Below are 13,896 nucleotides of genomic sequence, written 5' to 3'. Positions count from 1 at the left end.
GAGCCATCATCTTGAAGTGTTCAGGCACACCATACAACTCTGACTTGAGTTCTTCCACCCAAAGCTTCCGAGTTTGTTTTCTCCACACAGTGTATGTGTATTCAGCCATGAAGTAGAACAATAACACAGCCCTAATCCTGACATGACAATCAGGGACACCATCATATCCACCACTGCATAATGGAGGATGAAGAGTACTACCACATGATGCTCGACGACATGGAGCGTCTTGAGCGAGTTCATCACCACGTTTCCCACCCCGCCGACTACCAACTAGCAGAACAGCACCAACACCGTGCACACAACCCCTTCATCTCGGGCCTCAGAGTGGCCATCAACAGTGCCTTCAAGTCGGGATTGGAGAAGCTGCAAGCCGTGAGCCTACCGGGTCCCACGCGAACAACATATCAAGAAGCCCAGGGGCTAGGTTCAATATGGACGAGACGAAGCAGTGCAAGCTCAACGAGGACCAGTTCAAGTTCCGGAAGCGCGAGGTCTTGAGAGAGGTCGTGAGGGAAGGTCATGGAGGAAATACGGGCGTTCTAGGAGTTACCATGATGGAGGCCATTTCCAGTTTTTGAATTTTTACACCCACATGATACCCAACCGAACTTTTGAAAGTGGTCTTTTTTTTCTTGCCACTAGGGCACAACCTAAAACCTGAATCTATATCAACCGTCTTCCTGTGCACTCTGACCTTGTCTTTTTTTCCTCTCTCACCCATCACCATTATCACCATCACCAGTTGTCAACTGTAAGCATCGAGTGTTTGCTTTTGCTTTTCAGTCAACAGCTTGTCGTTTACACACGTTACAGATGCGTTTGTAGACGATGGATAGTTTGTGAATGTCCGTTTACCAACGTCAAAACTGCGTTTCTAAAGTCAAGAGATGTGTTTGTAAAGAACACTTGAACACGTGTTCAAATGTCAAATGTCAAGACAGCGTTTCTAAAATGTGAAAAAATGTGTTTGTAAACGACGCTTAATTGCGTGTACAAACGTTAAAACAGCGTTTATGAATGCCAATTGGTCACGTTTACAAACGCCAATCAAATGTGTTGTAGGCGATAGGATTGCCGCTTGTGGATGTTCAGTTGGGTTTAGGAACCCGTTTACTAACGTCGATATATAGAAGAACCAATGGATCACAGCGTCGCTCTCCGCGGGGTAAAGGAGAAACTTGGGGCCCCTCCTTCGTATGACAGGCCCCCAGCATACACAGCTTTCCAGAGCTACCATGCTCCTCACCATCATGACGCCGATTCCGAGAATGATGAGGAGGAGGCGGATGACGACGACGAACTCGACGAGGATGATGACGACAACCTCAGAATGATGATGATGACTACAAGCCTGGCTGCGGTTGCCAATTCCACTTCCCTTGTGATTGCGGCTGCGGGAAAAACACCCACCAGCAGGACTGCCAGTTCCACTGCCACCACCCAAACGCCTGCGACTGCCGCTGCAGCGAAATCGACAATGAAGACACTCCGCCGGCGTACGAGAGCAACAGACTCGTACCGCTTAACAACCACCTAGCCCGCCCGAGCATCGCTGCCGCCAGCAAGACCTATCGCAACACTCTCAAAGAACACCTTCTACCTCACCTCTGCCACCAATCTACGGCGAGGAAATGCGCCAAGTCCGCCACACCAGTGCTCAGCTGGCATATTACATGACAGTCTCTCAAGCCACATCTTTCGCTGGCAAGGAAGCTGTGGCCGCTCCAGACAATGAATCCGCCGTAGCCCGATCTAGGGCGTGTCAAGTCATGACAGAGAATCTGTCAAGGTTCCGGGACCAGTTCAGCGGCAGACTCCCTAACTAGGACTGGCTAGACCAAACAACAACAGAAGTTCTCAAAGCAGCTGGCTCCGAACTCGGCTCAGCCATGAAGAGGCTCACGAAAAACGCAAAGAAGAACAAGGATCATGCGCTCGAAGCCCGAGTGTTGAGTTTTCCTCGCACGGGGGTGTATCACAACATTTTGTCGAGCAGCGAACTCGGAATTATGTGGCAACAATTCTACCGCCAGTTTGATCCGCTCACACTTTTGGCACCAGATTTTGAAGAGCCAGAACGCATGAAGGACGACGCTCGTGCGGTCATGGCGATACTGCGGGAGGAAGAGCAAGAACGCGAGTGGCTGAAGCAAGACGAGGAACAAACTGAAGAGGCAGGTTACTGGGAGATTGACGGCTGGATCGTCAGCGAGGAGGACCAAGAAGAGGAGGAAACTGGAGGGCAAGAACAAGGAGACGCCCGTGTCGTCATGGGGGAGCCGGAAGAGGAGGATCAAGAACATGCGGAAGCCGAATCAGGCAGAGGAAGCAAGAAAGAAGACAGTGGGATTGAGATCTGTTTGGCCAATGCGACGTACACCAACGAGCCATGCCCGCACCGTGGTTGGTGAAGAGCTGTTTATAATATTTTGAATTTGGTTGGACAAGGGACGCTCGTGTCGTCATGGATGGAAGGTCCGAGAGCGAGGATCAAGGACAGAAAGGAGCCGGGTCGGGCACACTGTTATGTCTTTTTCATTTTGGGTTTAAGGGTTTCAGGCGGTTTTTGGCCTCGGGAATCAGCGCAATGCCCCTTAGTTTACATCAAGGCGTTTTGGGTAACTCATGAGTGGAATATATTTTGGTTTGCGTGCAGGCACACGCCTGGAAACACCTACAATTGGATCACTCCGCCGCATCTTTCATATACGTGTCCCCAATTCTGTTGTTTTCCTTCCGTCGTTCCTCCACCTTCTCCATTGTGCAACAAAACAGCATGATCTCGGGATCCCTCCATGTGCATCCCTCGAAACGTGTTTCATTTTCATCAGGTATGTCCTCTTCATTGTCCATGATATACCAAGTCGAATCGTAAACCACTACCCGCTTCATATCCACCTCCTGCTTTCCCAGTCCATCGCCCGGCTGTCCTGGCCTGTAGAAAACCCTTGTCTGTGACCCTTCCTCGCTATACAGATAATCCCTTATGCCCCTTACCAAATCCCCTTTGGTAACACCAGATGGGTTTCTAAGGAAGATTTGGAAATCATAGCCAGTGTTATCACACCAGCAAGTCCTGTCCCGAACTGGTTTCGTGAAAATCTTGATGGAGAAGGTGGGACGGGGAGGCGAAGTCAGGTGCAAGGGGATGGTGTCATCTTCTTCGATTTCGGCGGCAAGGGAGGTAAAGACGTTATGCCAGAGATGGTTGAATTCTTGTTCGCCGGAGCGTGTGGATGGACACAGGGGCATGTTTTTGGCAATGGCTTTGTCAAGTGCATCAATTGTGGGAGCCCATCTAATCACGGCGTCCGGCAGAAGATCTGTGTCAGTCATCGCTGTAGAAAGGGGTTGGTCACTTAGATGATCGTGGAGAGATGGAGAGAACCTTAGCTGTGCAAGTCGGAGATAGGATCTCGCAAACTTTGTATACATATTTATTGGCAAGGGTTGAAGCATCACGAGGGAGCCCAGCCGCTGAATGTTTGGGGTTGGGTGGCTGTTTTGAGTGGCTTTGCACACATTCACCCGTCCTCAACTACATCCAACTACCTAGTCTAAGGATCCCTGCAGTGAAAGTCATGTCCTGATTCGGAAGCCAGATAACACGTAAACATTAATGCAATCGGGTATCTCTATTCTACAAGTACAAATCGCCTGAAAATGAGGATAAGACACTAGTTCTTGGCAGGCCTCACACTCCCTGGGTTGTGGAACAAGTCCTTGGGGTCCCACCGAGCCTTGATCTGCTCCAATGCGGGCAGGTTGGAGTCCCAGTACTGCTTTTGCTGGTCGACCAAAGCGTTGTTGACGTACCCTGGATACGTGCCCCAAGTGCCTGGACCGGCTTTCTGAACAACCTGGTCATGAAATCCGGTGATGAAATCCTTGGTGGTTTTTGTCACGGGCAGTCCAATGCCATAAGACTGGTAGTACATGACCTTGTCACGATGAGCGAAGGCCGTGGCATTCTGCGGTACGTCCTCAATAGCACCCCCTGCGGCGTCGAAGATGATGAACCACAGGAGCGTGCCTTTCTTTTGGGTGTCGACCCAGTTGAAAATGTCCTTGATCTTTTCCGGTCCCAGGAGATCCTGTCGCTTGAAGGCCAGAGAGCGTGATACGAATGGCATAGCAAGCCCAGACAGATATAGTGCCTCCTTTTCGGCATCATGAGCCAAACCCCCAAGCCAGTCGTTGATGACCAGATGGCCGTTGCCATCTTGCGGAAGAGCGTTGGGGATGCCAGTTGTCAAGAACTCCTCCTGAGTTCCATAGAATGTGCCAGTGATGATAGCGCCAAGAGGGAACATGATGAACATGGATCCGAACCGACGGTCAAGCTTGGGGTCCGCCATCAAAGCCTGCCATTTCGAGTACAAAGGAGCGACATCGGCCTGTTTCCCGAGCTTGATGGTGTATTCGTACTGAACAACGTTGGCCGGCTCGGGATGTGTTCTCACAACGAACTCGGTGATGACTCCGAACCCAGACGCAGAGCCTCTGAGGGCCCAGAAAAGATCCTCGTTCTGCGTGGTGCTCGCTCTCTGGATTTTGCCGTCGGCGGTGACGACTTCAACTTCGACAATATGATCCAAGGCAGATCCCCACATTCTCGACATGGGGCCCAATCCTCCCTTTGATGGTCAAGTTAGCAAGCATCCAGCAAGACATGATTTGAAGAGTCACTTACAATCGTAGCATGACCACCAAGGCCAACACCAGGACAGACACCATGGGCCATGGCCCGTCCTCCTTGGGCGTGCATCTTCTTGTCCACCTCTCCCAGGCGATTTCCAGCCCCTATGGTAGCATACCATGTTTTGGTGTCCATTGAAAATTTCTGAAAGTTGACCATGTCGATGGCAACAGCCCCATCACTCCCGCCAGCGCCGTAATTCTGATAGGAGTGCCCCCCAGACTTGGCCTGCACCTTGACGCCGTTGGCATTGGCGCACTTGATAATGTCGGAAATATCCTGTGCCGTCTCTGGCCTCACAACGGCGGCAGGCTCGACGTGCACATCAAGATTGTACGGCTTGACCCATTGAATCTGGTAAAGTGGGCTCCCGGCAAAAGCAGCGAAGTTGGCTCGGTTGTTGGCAACCCCCTGGATGCATTGCTGCAGGGCGCTGGTGCTGGGTCCCTGGCCCATTGTGTGCTGTTCAAGGTGAGGGGAGAGGTCGAGAAAAAGTGGGAAGGAGGTTGCCCGGTGATGATGATGTTGAGAGCCTGAGCCTGGGTGAAATCCAGGTGAAGACGGCAGTTCCCCAGGTTTTTAATATCGACCTATACCACCTAACTGTCCCAGCCCCCTGTCATCTGTCATCTCTCCTGCTTATCATGCTGCTGTCTGGCAGCGGCACTGCAAGACACCACGCTGGATTGGCCACATGGGAGAGCATGGTGCCTTGGGGTCGTGGACATGGCGGCCACTAAGAAGACTGTACGGCGGAGCAGTCACATGGGGCCGTTAGTGACAGCCAGCACCAACAGGCATCTGACGCTTCTCGTTGGTGGGTAGAAAAGACGCTACCGGGCTTGGATACCACCATAAACACATTTAGCCAGGTCAACGCCAGAAGAAGGGTCCTTCTCGCAAGATTCGCCGTTCCATGTTAATGCCTGGGCAGGAGAGATGGCCGTGCTATTGGTCAAGCCACCAGCCGTTTTGCCACTCCACCACACAATGCTCGATGCAGAGTCGCCCAACGCGAGATGAAAGCCATTTTCCGGGCCTCTCTTCATTCCAGAACATCATGCGGGCGCCCTCATGTTCTCATCAGCATCCGAATCCATCAACATCCAGTCATCCCGGCTCTTTTTCGCACGAGTTAACATTGAACTAAATTTTGAAAAACACCAGCACCCTAAGCGTCGTTACAAGACAACGAGAGTCAATTGCTACCTCGATGGCCATGTAGGGCACGTTTCTTAGTCATTTCAAGAGGAGAGTTCAGTTGATATCTGCTCCAAGAAACCTACCTTAGGTTATGCTAATACTAATTGAATAAGAAGAAAGAAAAACAAAAGAAAAGAGGGCACCCGCCCTGTCGATCATCAAAACAACCAACCCATTTTTTCCAAACTCCGTCCATCCAAATACTACCAGTTTCCTTTGGGTATTTCACTTTGATAGACCCAAATACCCAGCCCAAGTCCCAATCCCAATGCAGCCCTCATTCATTAGAAACATCGCAAAATCATGGCCAGCCATCATCACTAAGCCCACTTCCACGCGCCTGGTACTCCCGTCACGCTCACCACAGGCTCAATCCCGAGCGTCTTCTCAACCCGGCCGTCCAACACAACCCTCATCCTCGTGCTGAGCGATTCCTTTCCGAAGTCGCTCTCGGTATCGGCCTCGGAACTCGAATCCCCAAGTTCAAGCCCAGGCTCCAGTGGCGTCGAAGACCCCTCAGAGGCCGTCTGCTCAAGCTCATCCGACTGCGCCGCAGCGTCGGCATATCTAATCTCACATGCCTTGTCGCGGTAAATCTTCTCGGCACCCAGGTCCTTCTCAAACTGGCTGATATCCATCGCGATCGCCTTGTCTTGTTGCTCTTCCTCCTCCCTCGCAGAATCAAACATTTGCCTGAGCTCCTCCATCCTACCCTCCTGTCTTGGGATGGCGTCAAAATCAAACTTGCAGGGCTTGGCGATCAAGAGAGGCGTGTAGTCGTTCCAGTGCACGGGGATGAACTTGCCGGTCACCGGGTCTACCTTTTTGCGGATGTCAAAGGCCCAGGCCATGCCGCCCATCGAGAGGAACAGATCCTGCTCCACGATGGGGATGCCTTGGCACGTTCGCCTGCCAAAACCAAACTGAGAAAAGCCGTTGAGATTCGGGTATTGTGTGAGGGGCTCCTTGAAGGTAGGATAGGCCGGGTCGACCCAGCGGGCCGGAAGGAACTCATCGGCGCAGGGGTAGGTCTCCTCATCGCGGGTGATGCCCCTGTTTTTCCACTTGTTAGCTTCATCACACTAAAAGGGGGGGAAAGGGGGAAGGCAAAAACTCACCACTCTAACGCATGAATCGTCGCCCCCTTGGGAATGAGATACCCCTCATAGACATCATCCTTTTCAATCGCATGGGGAATGCCCGTGGGCACCGGCGGCCTCCACCGAATCACCTCCTTGACCACCGCTCTCAGCATAGGCAGCTTCTCCCTGTCCTCCCACTGCGGGCACCTCCCCTCGCAAACCCGGTCAATCTCCTCCTGCAACGCCTTTTGAGCCTCGGGGTAATGACACATGGCCAGGATGTAGCTCTGAATCGGGCTCCCAATCGTCAACGCCCCAGCGATCGCCATCAGACCGACAACATGCATCGCCTCCTCTTGATCTCCCCACTTCAACCTCTCCTTCTCGTCCTTACCCTCAGCAGGCAACTGACTCTTCATGAACGTGCCGACAAAGGACTCCTCACCCCTTCCAGACTCGAGACTTCTCCTGACAAAGTCGATATTGGCCTTGAACAACCTGTCCTCGAGCGCGTGTCTAGCCGCTTCCTTCTTCTTCCACGGGCTTAGCGCAAGAGGGACGTGCTGCAGGAAGGAGATGATGTTTGGCAACGCGCCGGAAGGTGAGATGGTCTGCAGCAGGCCAAAGGTCGTGTGCCGGAGGATCTGGGCTGGTTTGGCGGTTCCCCAGGACAGGCGAGAGACGGTGCGAGACGTGAACTGCTCGATCCACTCAAGGTACTTGGAAGGGTCGCTTCCCATGAGGTAAAGAAATCTATCGCGCTCACGGGTGGGATATGAGTGAAGCGAGGCGAGGGCCGAGGTGTGCATCAAGTGGTTGCAGAGCTTGCGTTGGCGCTTCCATGTTTCTGTTCATGTCTTGGTTAGTATTCTAGCACCGGATTGTGTCCGAGGATGAGAGAGGAGGGCGCATACCAGTGCGGCCCAACAAGGCAAGGTAATCACCACTGGTCCTGTTATCAGGCAAGTTGGGAATCGTCGGTCTGTCCGAGTAGATCAGGGCCCTCTTGGACAGCAAATCATGGGCAACCTTCTCAGACGAAATCCAGACATGGACAGTGCCAAAGATCTCCATCTGGTAGATGGCGCCATACTCCTTACTCCATTCGTAAAACTTTAGCCACGAGGCATTCTCCGGGATGTCGTGTACTCGGCCAATGAATGGGATACCTCGAGGGCCCGGTAAGGGACGGACGCCTGCTGGTAGCTTTTGTCGGTTGAGGTAACGATGTACTGCCACTAGGGCAACCACTGTCGCCAATAAGAGAAGTAAAGCGAAGGCCATGGCCTGTAGATGGTGAACCACAACGAGGATGATGAGTCTCGGACTGCTAACCACCGGGTACGATGTAGGTAGTTTGAAAGGAACTGAATGTCTTGGTTTAGGGTGTACGGGGACCGGTATATGTCAAAGAGGTAGGCAGTAAAGTGGGCGGATGATGGGTAGGAGAGAAACCTGATGCCAGTAGCGAGGAAGAAGGGGTATGATATGTGGTGATACTCGGGGTATCGACAACATAGATAATCCGTTCCAGTACAGCCCACTCAGCCCAGCTCACCAGTGGGATCATCCACCAGCCAATAGGGAACGAAGAACTACCAAGGAATTACCAAGACACCGAAGGAAAAGAAACACACGCAGGACAAGATTCGCCGCCCGCTCTACATAGTACATACAGCCATGCCTTAGTCCCACAGGGCATGCTTGTCTCTTTCCTACCCATCACGTCGGAATGGACCCTACGGGCATGTGTCTTCCTTGGACTGCTGGGATCATGATGAAAAGATCTCAACAAAACAAGTAACCACCTCGCCTAAGATGCTGCAGGAGAGAAAACAAAAGTGGTCGTTGCAACTGGCCATCAGGACCTGAAGATCAGTCACTCTGCTCTAGCCTAGTTGTTGGTGCATACACGACATGGAACCAAGGGTCGCAGGGCGGTGGTAATGCCGACGACCATGGCATACAGTGGTTCGTTGCATATCCCATTGCGAACGACTTGGCTTGGCCTTGGAGGACAAACCTGAGGGCGAGGAGAAAGCTGTACCCTCCATTTCGGTAATACAAGCAGCTAAAATAAGGTTTGAAACCGGTTTTTCTCGGCGGCACTAAATCGCCCACTGACCACTTGCCAACGGGTTGCGGGATGATGGAAGAAAACGACCAGCCAAGACCGAACAACCCGTCCCTCCTACTCAGCCCCCCCCTTCGGGATGTTTTTTGTGAGCCGCACTTTTCGGCAAGGCCAGACCGAATGTCTTATTGGTCTCAGTTGTCCACAACAGCCGAAGCCACACGTTCACGGCAGCAGGCCAGACGCACATTGTCCGGAATCACAGCCCGGCTGACCCCGGCTCCCCAGGCAAGGTAGCTAGCTTCTCTCCACAGCTTGACAGCGTGTTGTGTATTATTGATTGACCCCTCGGCTGCTGTGTCCAGCTGACAACTGACCTCATCTGTGCCCGACCTGACTGTGAGTCCGTGTTTGTTGTTGCTGTTGTTGTTGTTGTTGTTGTTGTTATTTTGCTGTGTGTAAAGGGTCTGAGCGCAACTCCCCACACTCACTTCGCCCACTTGACCTGACGTCCCGCACGGCTATTCTTAGCATGTCTTTATCTGAGCTTATCGATCGATCTTCATCGTGGAGAGGAAAAGTGTGGTAAATAATGGGGGAATTGACTTTACCAATGACAGCCAAGACTAGGTATGCATCTCTCGGTGATTGACCCCTGGCCCCTCGGCGCCCACGCAGCCCACTCGCCTTATGGAAGCCACTCAAATCCCTTTTCCACCACACTACGGATATTCCGTCACAACTTTCTTTCCCTTCCACTGTGACCCAATGGCTTGGCTACCTTGACCTCCCAAGCTGCTGCTCAGCAATCAACCCAGCTTCGCCCCGCTGCAACGTCATCCATGGATCTTCACTTCTTTTACCCTTCCTTTCTTTACTCGGTCCTGTTGTGTTGCCAACAACTTGAAGCGAACGTCGCACAGAGGGACACTGCTTCTGAGTATTCGGGACGCCGGATCCTTCCCAATTCCCCGTGCACAAAAAGACGGTGCTTGCCGGAACTTTTTGAGTGGTTTCAAAGGCTGGACAGCCCACCATCTTTCCGAGTCTCTGACCTCCTTTGAGCTGGTGGCTTGGTTAATAAGTTGATATCGACAAGAAGGTAAGGTAGTAGTCGGCAATCTTGGTACATATCATCCATCGCGTCGCATCTATCTCTCTGGAACATCGGCCCGCTTGGCAATGCTTGATTGCAATATCATCAGTCAAGATAAAACAAGGCCTTCTCGCCTTGATGCGGACCGAACACGGGAAGGATGTTTGGTTATCACTTTGCCTGCAGCCAACTTGTCCTCAGGCCAATCGCATCCCATCGCATTCCACCGTATCAACCACAAGGGCCCTTTCGCCAAAGCATTGTTTTCCCTTCCACATTATCGACCCATCGTGCCATCCATCCAGCATCAGCGCCGAGACGTTGGATCATCGCCACCACCACCACCACCGCCGGCGCCGTAGTCACCCGTAACCATCCAAAACGTGGGACTGGGAACAGTTGGGGCTCTTTCCACAACATCAACCGCACGTATCATGTGTGTGTATACAAATACGATATGGCAACCTACACCAACCATACTGCCCTTTGCGAGTGCCCGACGGCACCGAGCCTGGACAAGCGAATACCCCCACCCGCCTACACAAAAGTCACCACAGGTGATGTGCCAGCAAACCACCAGGCAGCAGACCGAGCCACAGACATGATCGACCCCCGGCAAACTGCATGACAGTTGTCGGACAACCAAGCCGGAAGAACACAAAAGACGGGATCTCAAATGTCTCCGAGAGTGCCCTTCCATGCTTCCATATCCACCAACCTCTTCTCGAACCCCCCAGCCCCCCCTCACTCCGTATCTCATCCCATAAAGAAGTGCCGAATAGTGGCTTGCACACAGGGTGAATCGCCGGGTTGGGCATTTGTGCTTGATACACATCTCTTCATCATGAAGTAGCGGGACATCCTTTCCACCCCTTCCACTCCATCGGTGTTTCCCCAACCCCACTTCCTAATCATTTCCACCTTATCCTCGTGGCCTCTGCCTTTCCAACAGAAACGTCAAGCGTTGGTGCGGTCAGCGTGCTAGTCAGTATGCGATCACCGCGCTCCCCTGCGAGTTTGCAGAGGGGCGACAGCAATGACATTGCCCGTCAAGTCGGTTAGAAGTCATTTGTTGTCCACCTGACAACCATGCATCAGAAGCATAACATGCAGCAATTTGAGATGACCTTAGTAATTTTCGTTGTTCATTCATTGCTTTTCGTACCTACTATACCATCATGGCACCATGCTTCGCCCCCGCTCCCCGATAAAAAACAACCAAATTTACATACTAAAAAGGTGTCAGTGTCATGCACGACCACGAGAAATGATGTCAAGGAGGTTTATGATGGGATGGAGACGTACCGTTCAACGGGGCTCAGACCCAGCAGGCGCATGCCGTTGCCCAGCACAATGTGGGCCGCCTCGTAGAGCGCCATGCGGGCCTTCAAAACCGCAGGCTCGCTACCCATGATCCTCAATACATCATAGGAGCTGCTCAGGGCGTGTGTCATTTTGAAGAGGTAGGCCAACACGGTTGTGGGCTCCAGCGTCCTCAAGGTGTTACTGAAGACATCGGGCCACTGCGCCAGAAGACGGACAATGTTGACAGCATGGGCTTCCGTCAACAGTGAGAAGTCGGCGCTAGCAATCTCCTCGTCGCTGAGGCCAGCCTTGCGCTTAATGGAGCACACACGGGCGTGCGCATATTGAAGATACGGGCCGGTATCGCCCTCAAACGATGTCATTTGATCCATGTTGAAGGTGTAGTTGTTGATCCTGTTATCCCCAAAGTTCAGTATTCTTGATTCCAATTCGCACCCAGTGGGGCATATGTTGCTTGCTTACCTCTTGCCAGTCATGTCTTGGACCATGACAGAGCTGATACCAAGGACGTCGGCAACAGCGTCGGGGTTCTCCACTTGGTTATACTTGTCCTCGTTCTTCCTCATGGTCTCGTGCATCTTGTCGGCAACATCGCGGAGAATGTCATCCAGGAACTTGACGGTACCCTTGCGAGTGCTCATACCGAGAACCAGGCCAAAGTTGATGTGCTGGCACTTGTCAGCAATATCCTTGTGGCCCAAGAGCTCAATGATCTTGAAGAGCTGCTTGAGATGCAAGTCTTGGGCCGAGGCGACGACGTAGATCATCTTGTCAAAGTTGTACTTGGCATGACGAGCTAACAGTTCGCTAATATCACGGGTCAGGTAGAGAGCAGTGCCATCCCTCTTCCTGACAAGAGGCTTCTCCAGGCGCTTGCCCTCCTTGCCGGGGACAAGCTCGGAGAAGTCAATAAGTTGCGCGCCATTATCCTCCTTGCTGATCTTCTTCTCCTCCAGCTGCTTTCCGATATCAGCCATGTCAGCCTCGGACACCTGACTCTCACCGCTGTACTCGTCAAAGTGAATGTTGAGACGGGCATAGGTCTGCTTGTACCTCACAATGCTGAGGTCGCGGAACTTCTTCCACATGGCCAGCGCCTTTTCATCCCTGTCGGTCATCTTCTTGAAATAGCGACGGGCCTGTTCGTCCAAGCTGTTGGCCTCAGCCTCTGTCACATCCTCACCAGCCTCTTTGCGCTTCGCGATTTGCTCCTTCTCCTCGGTCATCTCCGTATTGATGCGAACATAGAGTTGGAAAAGGTGGTTGATGGGGTCTTGCTCCAGAGCCTTCTCATCACCGAACTTCTCGAACGCCAGGGCCAGAAGACCATATTGCTTGCCCCAATCACCAAGATAATTGATCCTGGTCACGTCCCATCCTGCGCCCTCATACAGGTTACCGAGGAAACCGCCGATAATCGTGCTGCGAAGGTGACCAGCATGGAAAGGCTTCGCAATATTCGGCGACGAGAACTCGACAATAATCTTCTTTCGTCCCGCGCTTGGCTCCTTGGGGTCCTTGAGACCCAATGATGGGTTGGTACCGAATGTCTTGCCCTTCTGAAGAATGGTGGGGAGAATGCTGTTTACGAGGGGCGCGCCCTTGAAGAAGAAAGACATGAAGTAGCTGTGTACGTGTGGCTTCTCGAAGAGAGGGTCGTTTTCGGGGAACTTGGCGGCCCAATCTTGAACGATCTGGTCGGGCTTGGGACCGCCCTTGGGGAGACGGAGGGCGGGCGCGGCGAGGACCAAGTCGCCCTTGTCAAGACTTTGAGTCCATGACAGGGCAGGGTAGATGATGTTCTTGTCGACACCGGTAACCTCGGTCAGGACGTTGGCGAGATGGGCGCGGTAGACATCGAGGGGGTTGACATCGGGGTAGCAGTTGGGAAACTCGGTGATGGCATTGAGATTAAGGCCCTCGACCTGTTGCTGAAGCTGTTCCATGGCTGTGGTGCTGTGTGTGTATCGTCGTGGTGACTGCCAGGAGTTGTAGCGGTTACAGGTGACAGTGATGCTGCTTCGCGAAGGAATGGAGGGGCTCAATTTCTCAGTGGAGGGGTTCGGCTTCCGGATGGAGGGGTTCAGTGTCTGGAAGTGGGGCCCAAAAGAAGAATGCAGTGTGCGCGTGCCTGCCAAGAAGCGTCTGTGTAAAAGAAGAGACCTGGAGCGCGGAAGGCAAGGCAAAAGGGCGCTTGGGCGGACCGGTAGGGAAAGCATGGGTGCTTTTTATCTTGTAGGTTGATTTACCCTCTCTCAACTGGTACCAACCCTATGGCGGACCATCAGTCACATCTGTGGGCCAACGTTGACTCACAACTGCTGAGTCGCTGGTGGTGACTGCCAGCCTGAAACCAGTCCAACTGACGAGCCAAAAAAAAAAAAAATGTTTACTCCGTAACACGCCTTGCAGT

General features: G+C 52.6%; 6 protein-coding genes across 6 annotated transcripts; 2 read left to right on the top strand and 4 right to left on the bottom strand.

The window, feature by feature from the left end:
* Window positions 1-180: 180 nt before the first annotated feature.
* QC763_704430 (uncharacterized protein) lies at window positions 181-501 on the top strand (the record flags this gene model as incomplete). The annotated part of the gene is made up of 1 exon (XM_062915442.1): window positions 181-501. The coding sequence occupies one exon, from the start codon at window positions 181-183 to the stop codon at window positions 499-501; it is 321 nt and encodes a 106-aa protein (XP_062761162.1).
* Window positions 502-1,634: 1,133 nt separating this feature from the next.
* QC763_704435 (uncharacterized protein) lies at window positions 1,635-2,414 on the top strand (the record flags this gene model as incomplete). The annotated part of the gene is made up of 2 exons (XM_062915443.1): window positions 1,635-1,745; window positions 1,830-2,414. 2 exons carry the CDS (start codon window positions 1,635-1,637, stop codon window positions 2,412-2,414), a joined length of 696 nt encoding a protein of 231 aa, XP_062761161.1.
* Window positions 2,415-2,688: 274 nt separating this feature from the next.
* QC763_704437 (uncharacterized protein) lies at window positions 2,689-3,462 on the bottom strand (the record flags this gene model as incomplete). Its single annotated transcript, XM_062915444.1, has 1 exon — window positions 2,689-3,462. One exon carries the CDS (start codon window positions 3,460-3,462, stop codon window positions 2,689-2,691), a length of 774 nt encoding a protein of 257 aa, XP_062761160.1.
* A 112-nt stretch (window positions 3,463-3,574) lies between these two features.
* On the bottom strand, window positions 3,575-5,546 carry QC763_704440 (uncharacterized protein). The gene is made up of 2 exons (XM_062915445.1): window positions 4,697-5,546; window positions 3,575-4,640 (listed from the first exon to the last, which is right to left on the bottom strand). The coding sequence occupies exons 1-2, from the start codon at window positions 5,156-5,158 to the stop codon at window positions 3,681-3,683; spliced, it is 1,422 nt and encodes a 473-aa protein (XP_062761159.1). The 5' UTR covers window positions 5,159-5,546; the 3' UTR covers window positions 3,575-3,680.
* A 101-nt stretch (window positions 5,547-5,647) lies between these two features.
* Window positions 5,648-8,271, bottom strand: QC763_704450 (uncharacterized protein; the record flags this gene model as incomplete). Its single annotated transcript, XM_062915446.1, has 3 exons — window positions 5,648-6,958; window positions 7,024-7,834; window positions 7,902-8,271. 3 exons carry the CDS (start codon window positions 8,269-8,271, stop codon window positions 6,226-6,228), a joined length of 1,914 nt encoding a protein of 637 aa, XP_062761158.1. The 3' UTR covers window positions 5,648-6,225.
* A 3,110-nt stretch (window positions 8,272-11,381) lies between these two features.
* Window positions 11,382-13,702, bottom strand: SYR1 (arginyl-tRNA synthetase; the record flags this gene model as incomplete). Its single annotated transcript, XM_062915447.1, has 3 exons — window positions 11,382-11,388; window positions 11,463-11,876; window positions 11,946-13,702. 3 exons carry the CDS (start codon window positions 13,700-13,702, stop codon window positions 11,382-11,384), a joined length of 2,178 nt encoding a protein of 725 aa, XP_062761157.1.
* Between the last annotated feature and the right edge of the window lie 194 nt (window positions 13,703-13,896).

Source organism: Podospora pseudopauciseta (assembly GCF_035222475.1).
Source record: "Podospora pseudopauciseta strain CBS 411.78 chromosome 7 map unlocalized CBS411.78m_7.2, whole genome shotgun sequence".
Lineage (NCBI taxonomy): Eukaryota > Fungi > Ascomycota > Sordariomycetes > Sordariales > Podosporaceae > Podospora > Podospora pseudopauciseta.
This window is presented reverse-complemented; position numbering and strand designations above follow the sequence as displayed.

Coding starts and splice junctions, on each gene's coding strand:
- QC763_704440 (XM_062915445.1), bottom strand. CDS start 5,158: ATGGGCCAGGGACCCAGCACCAGCGCCCTGCAGCAATGCATCCAGGGG. Junction 4,641..4,696: donor TTGGTGGTCATGCTACGATT/GTAAGTGACTCT, acceptor TGACCATCAAAG/GGAGGATTGGGCCCCATGTC.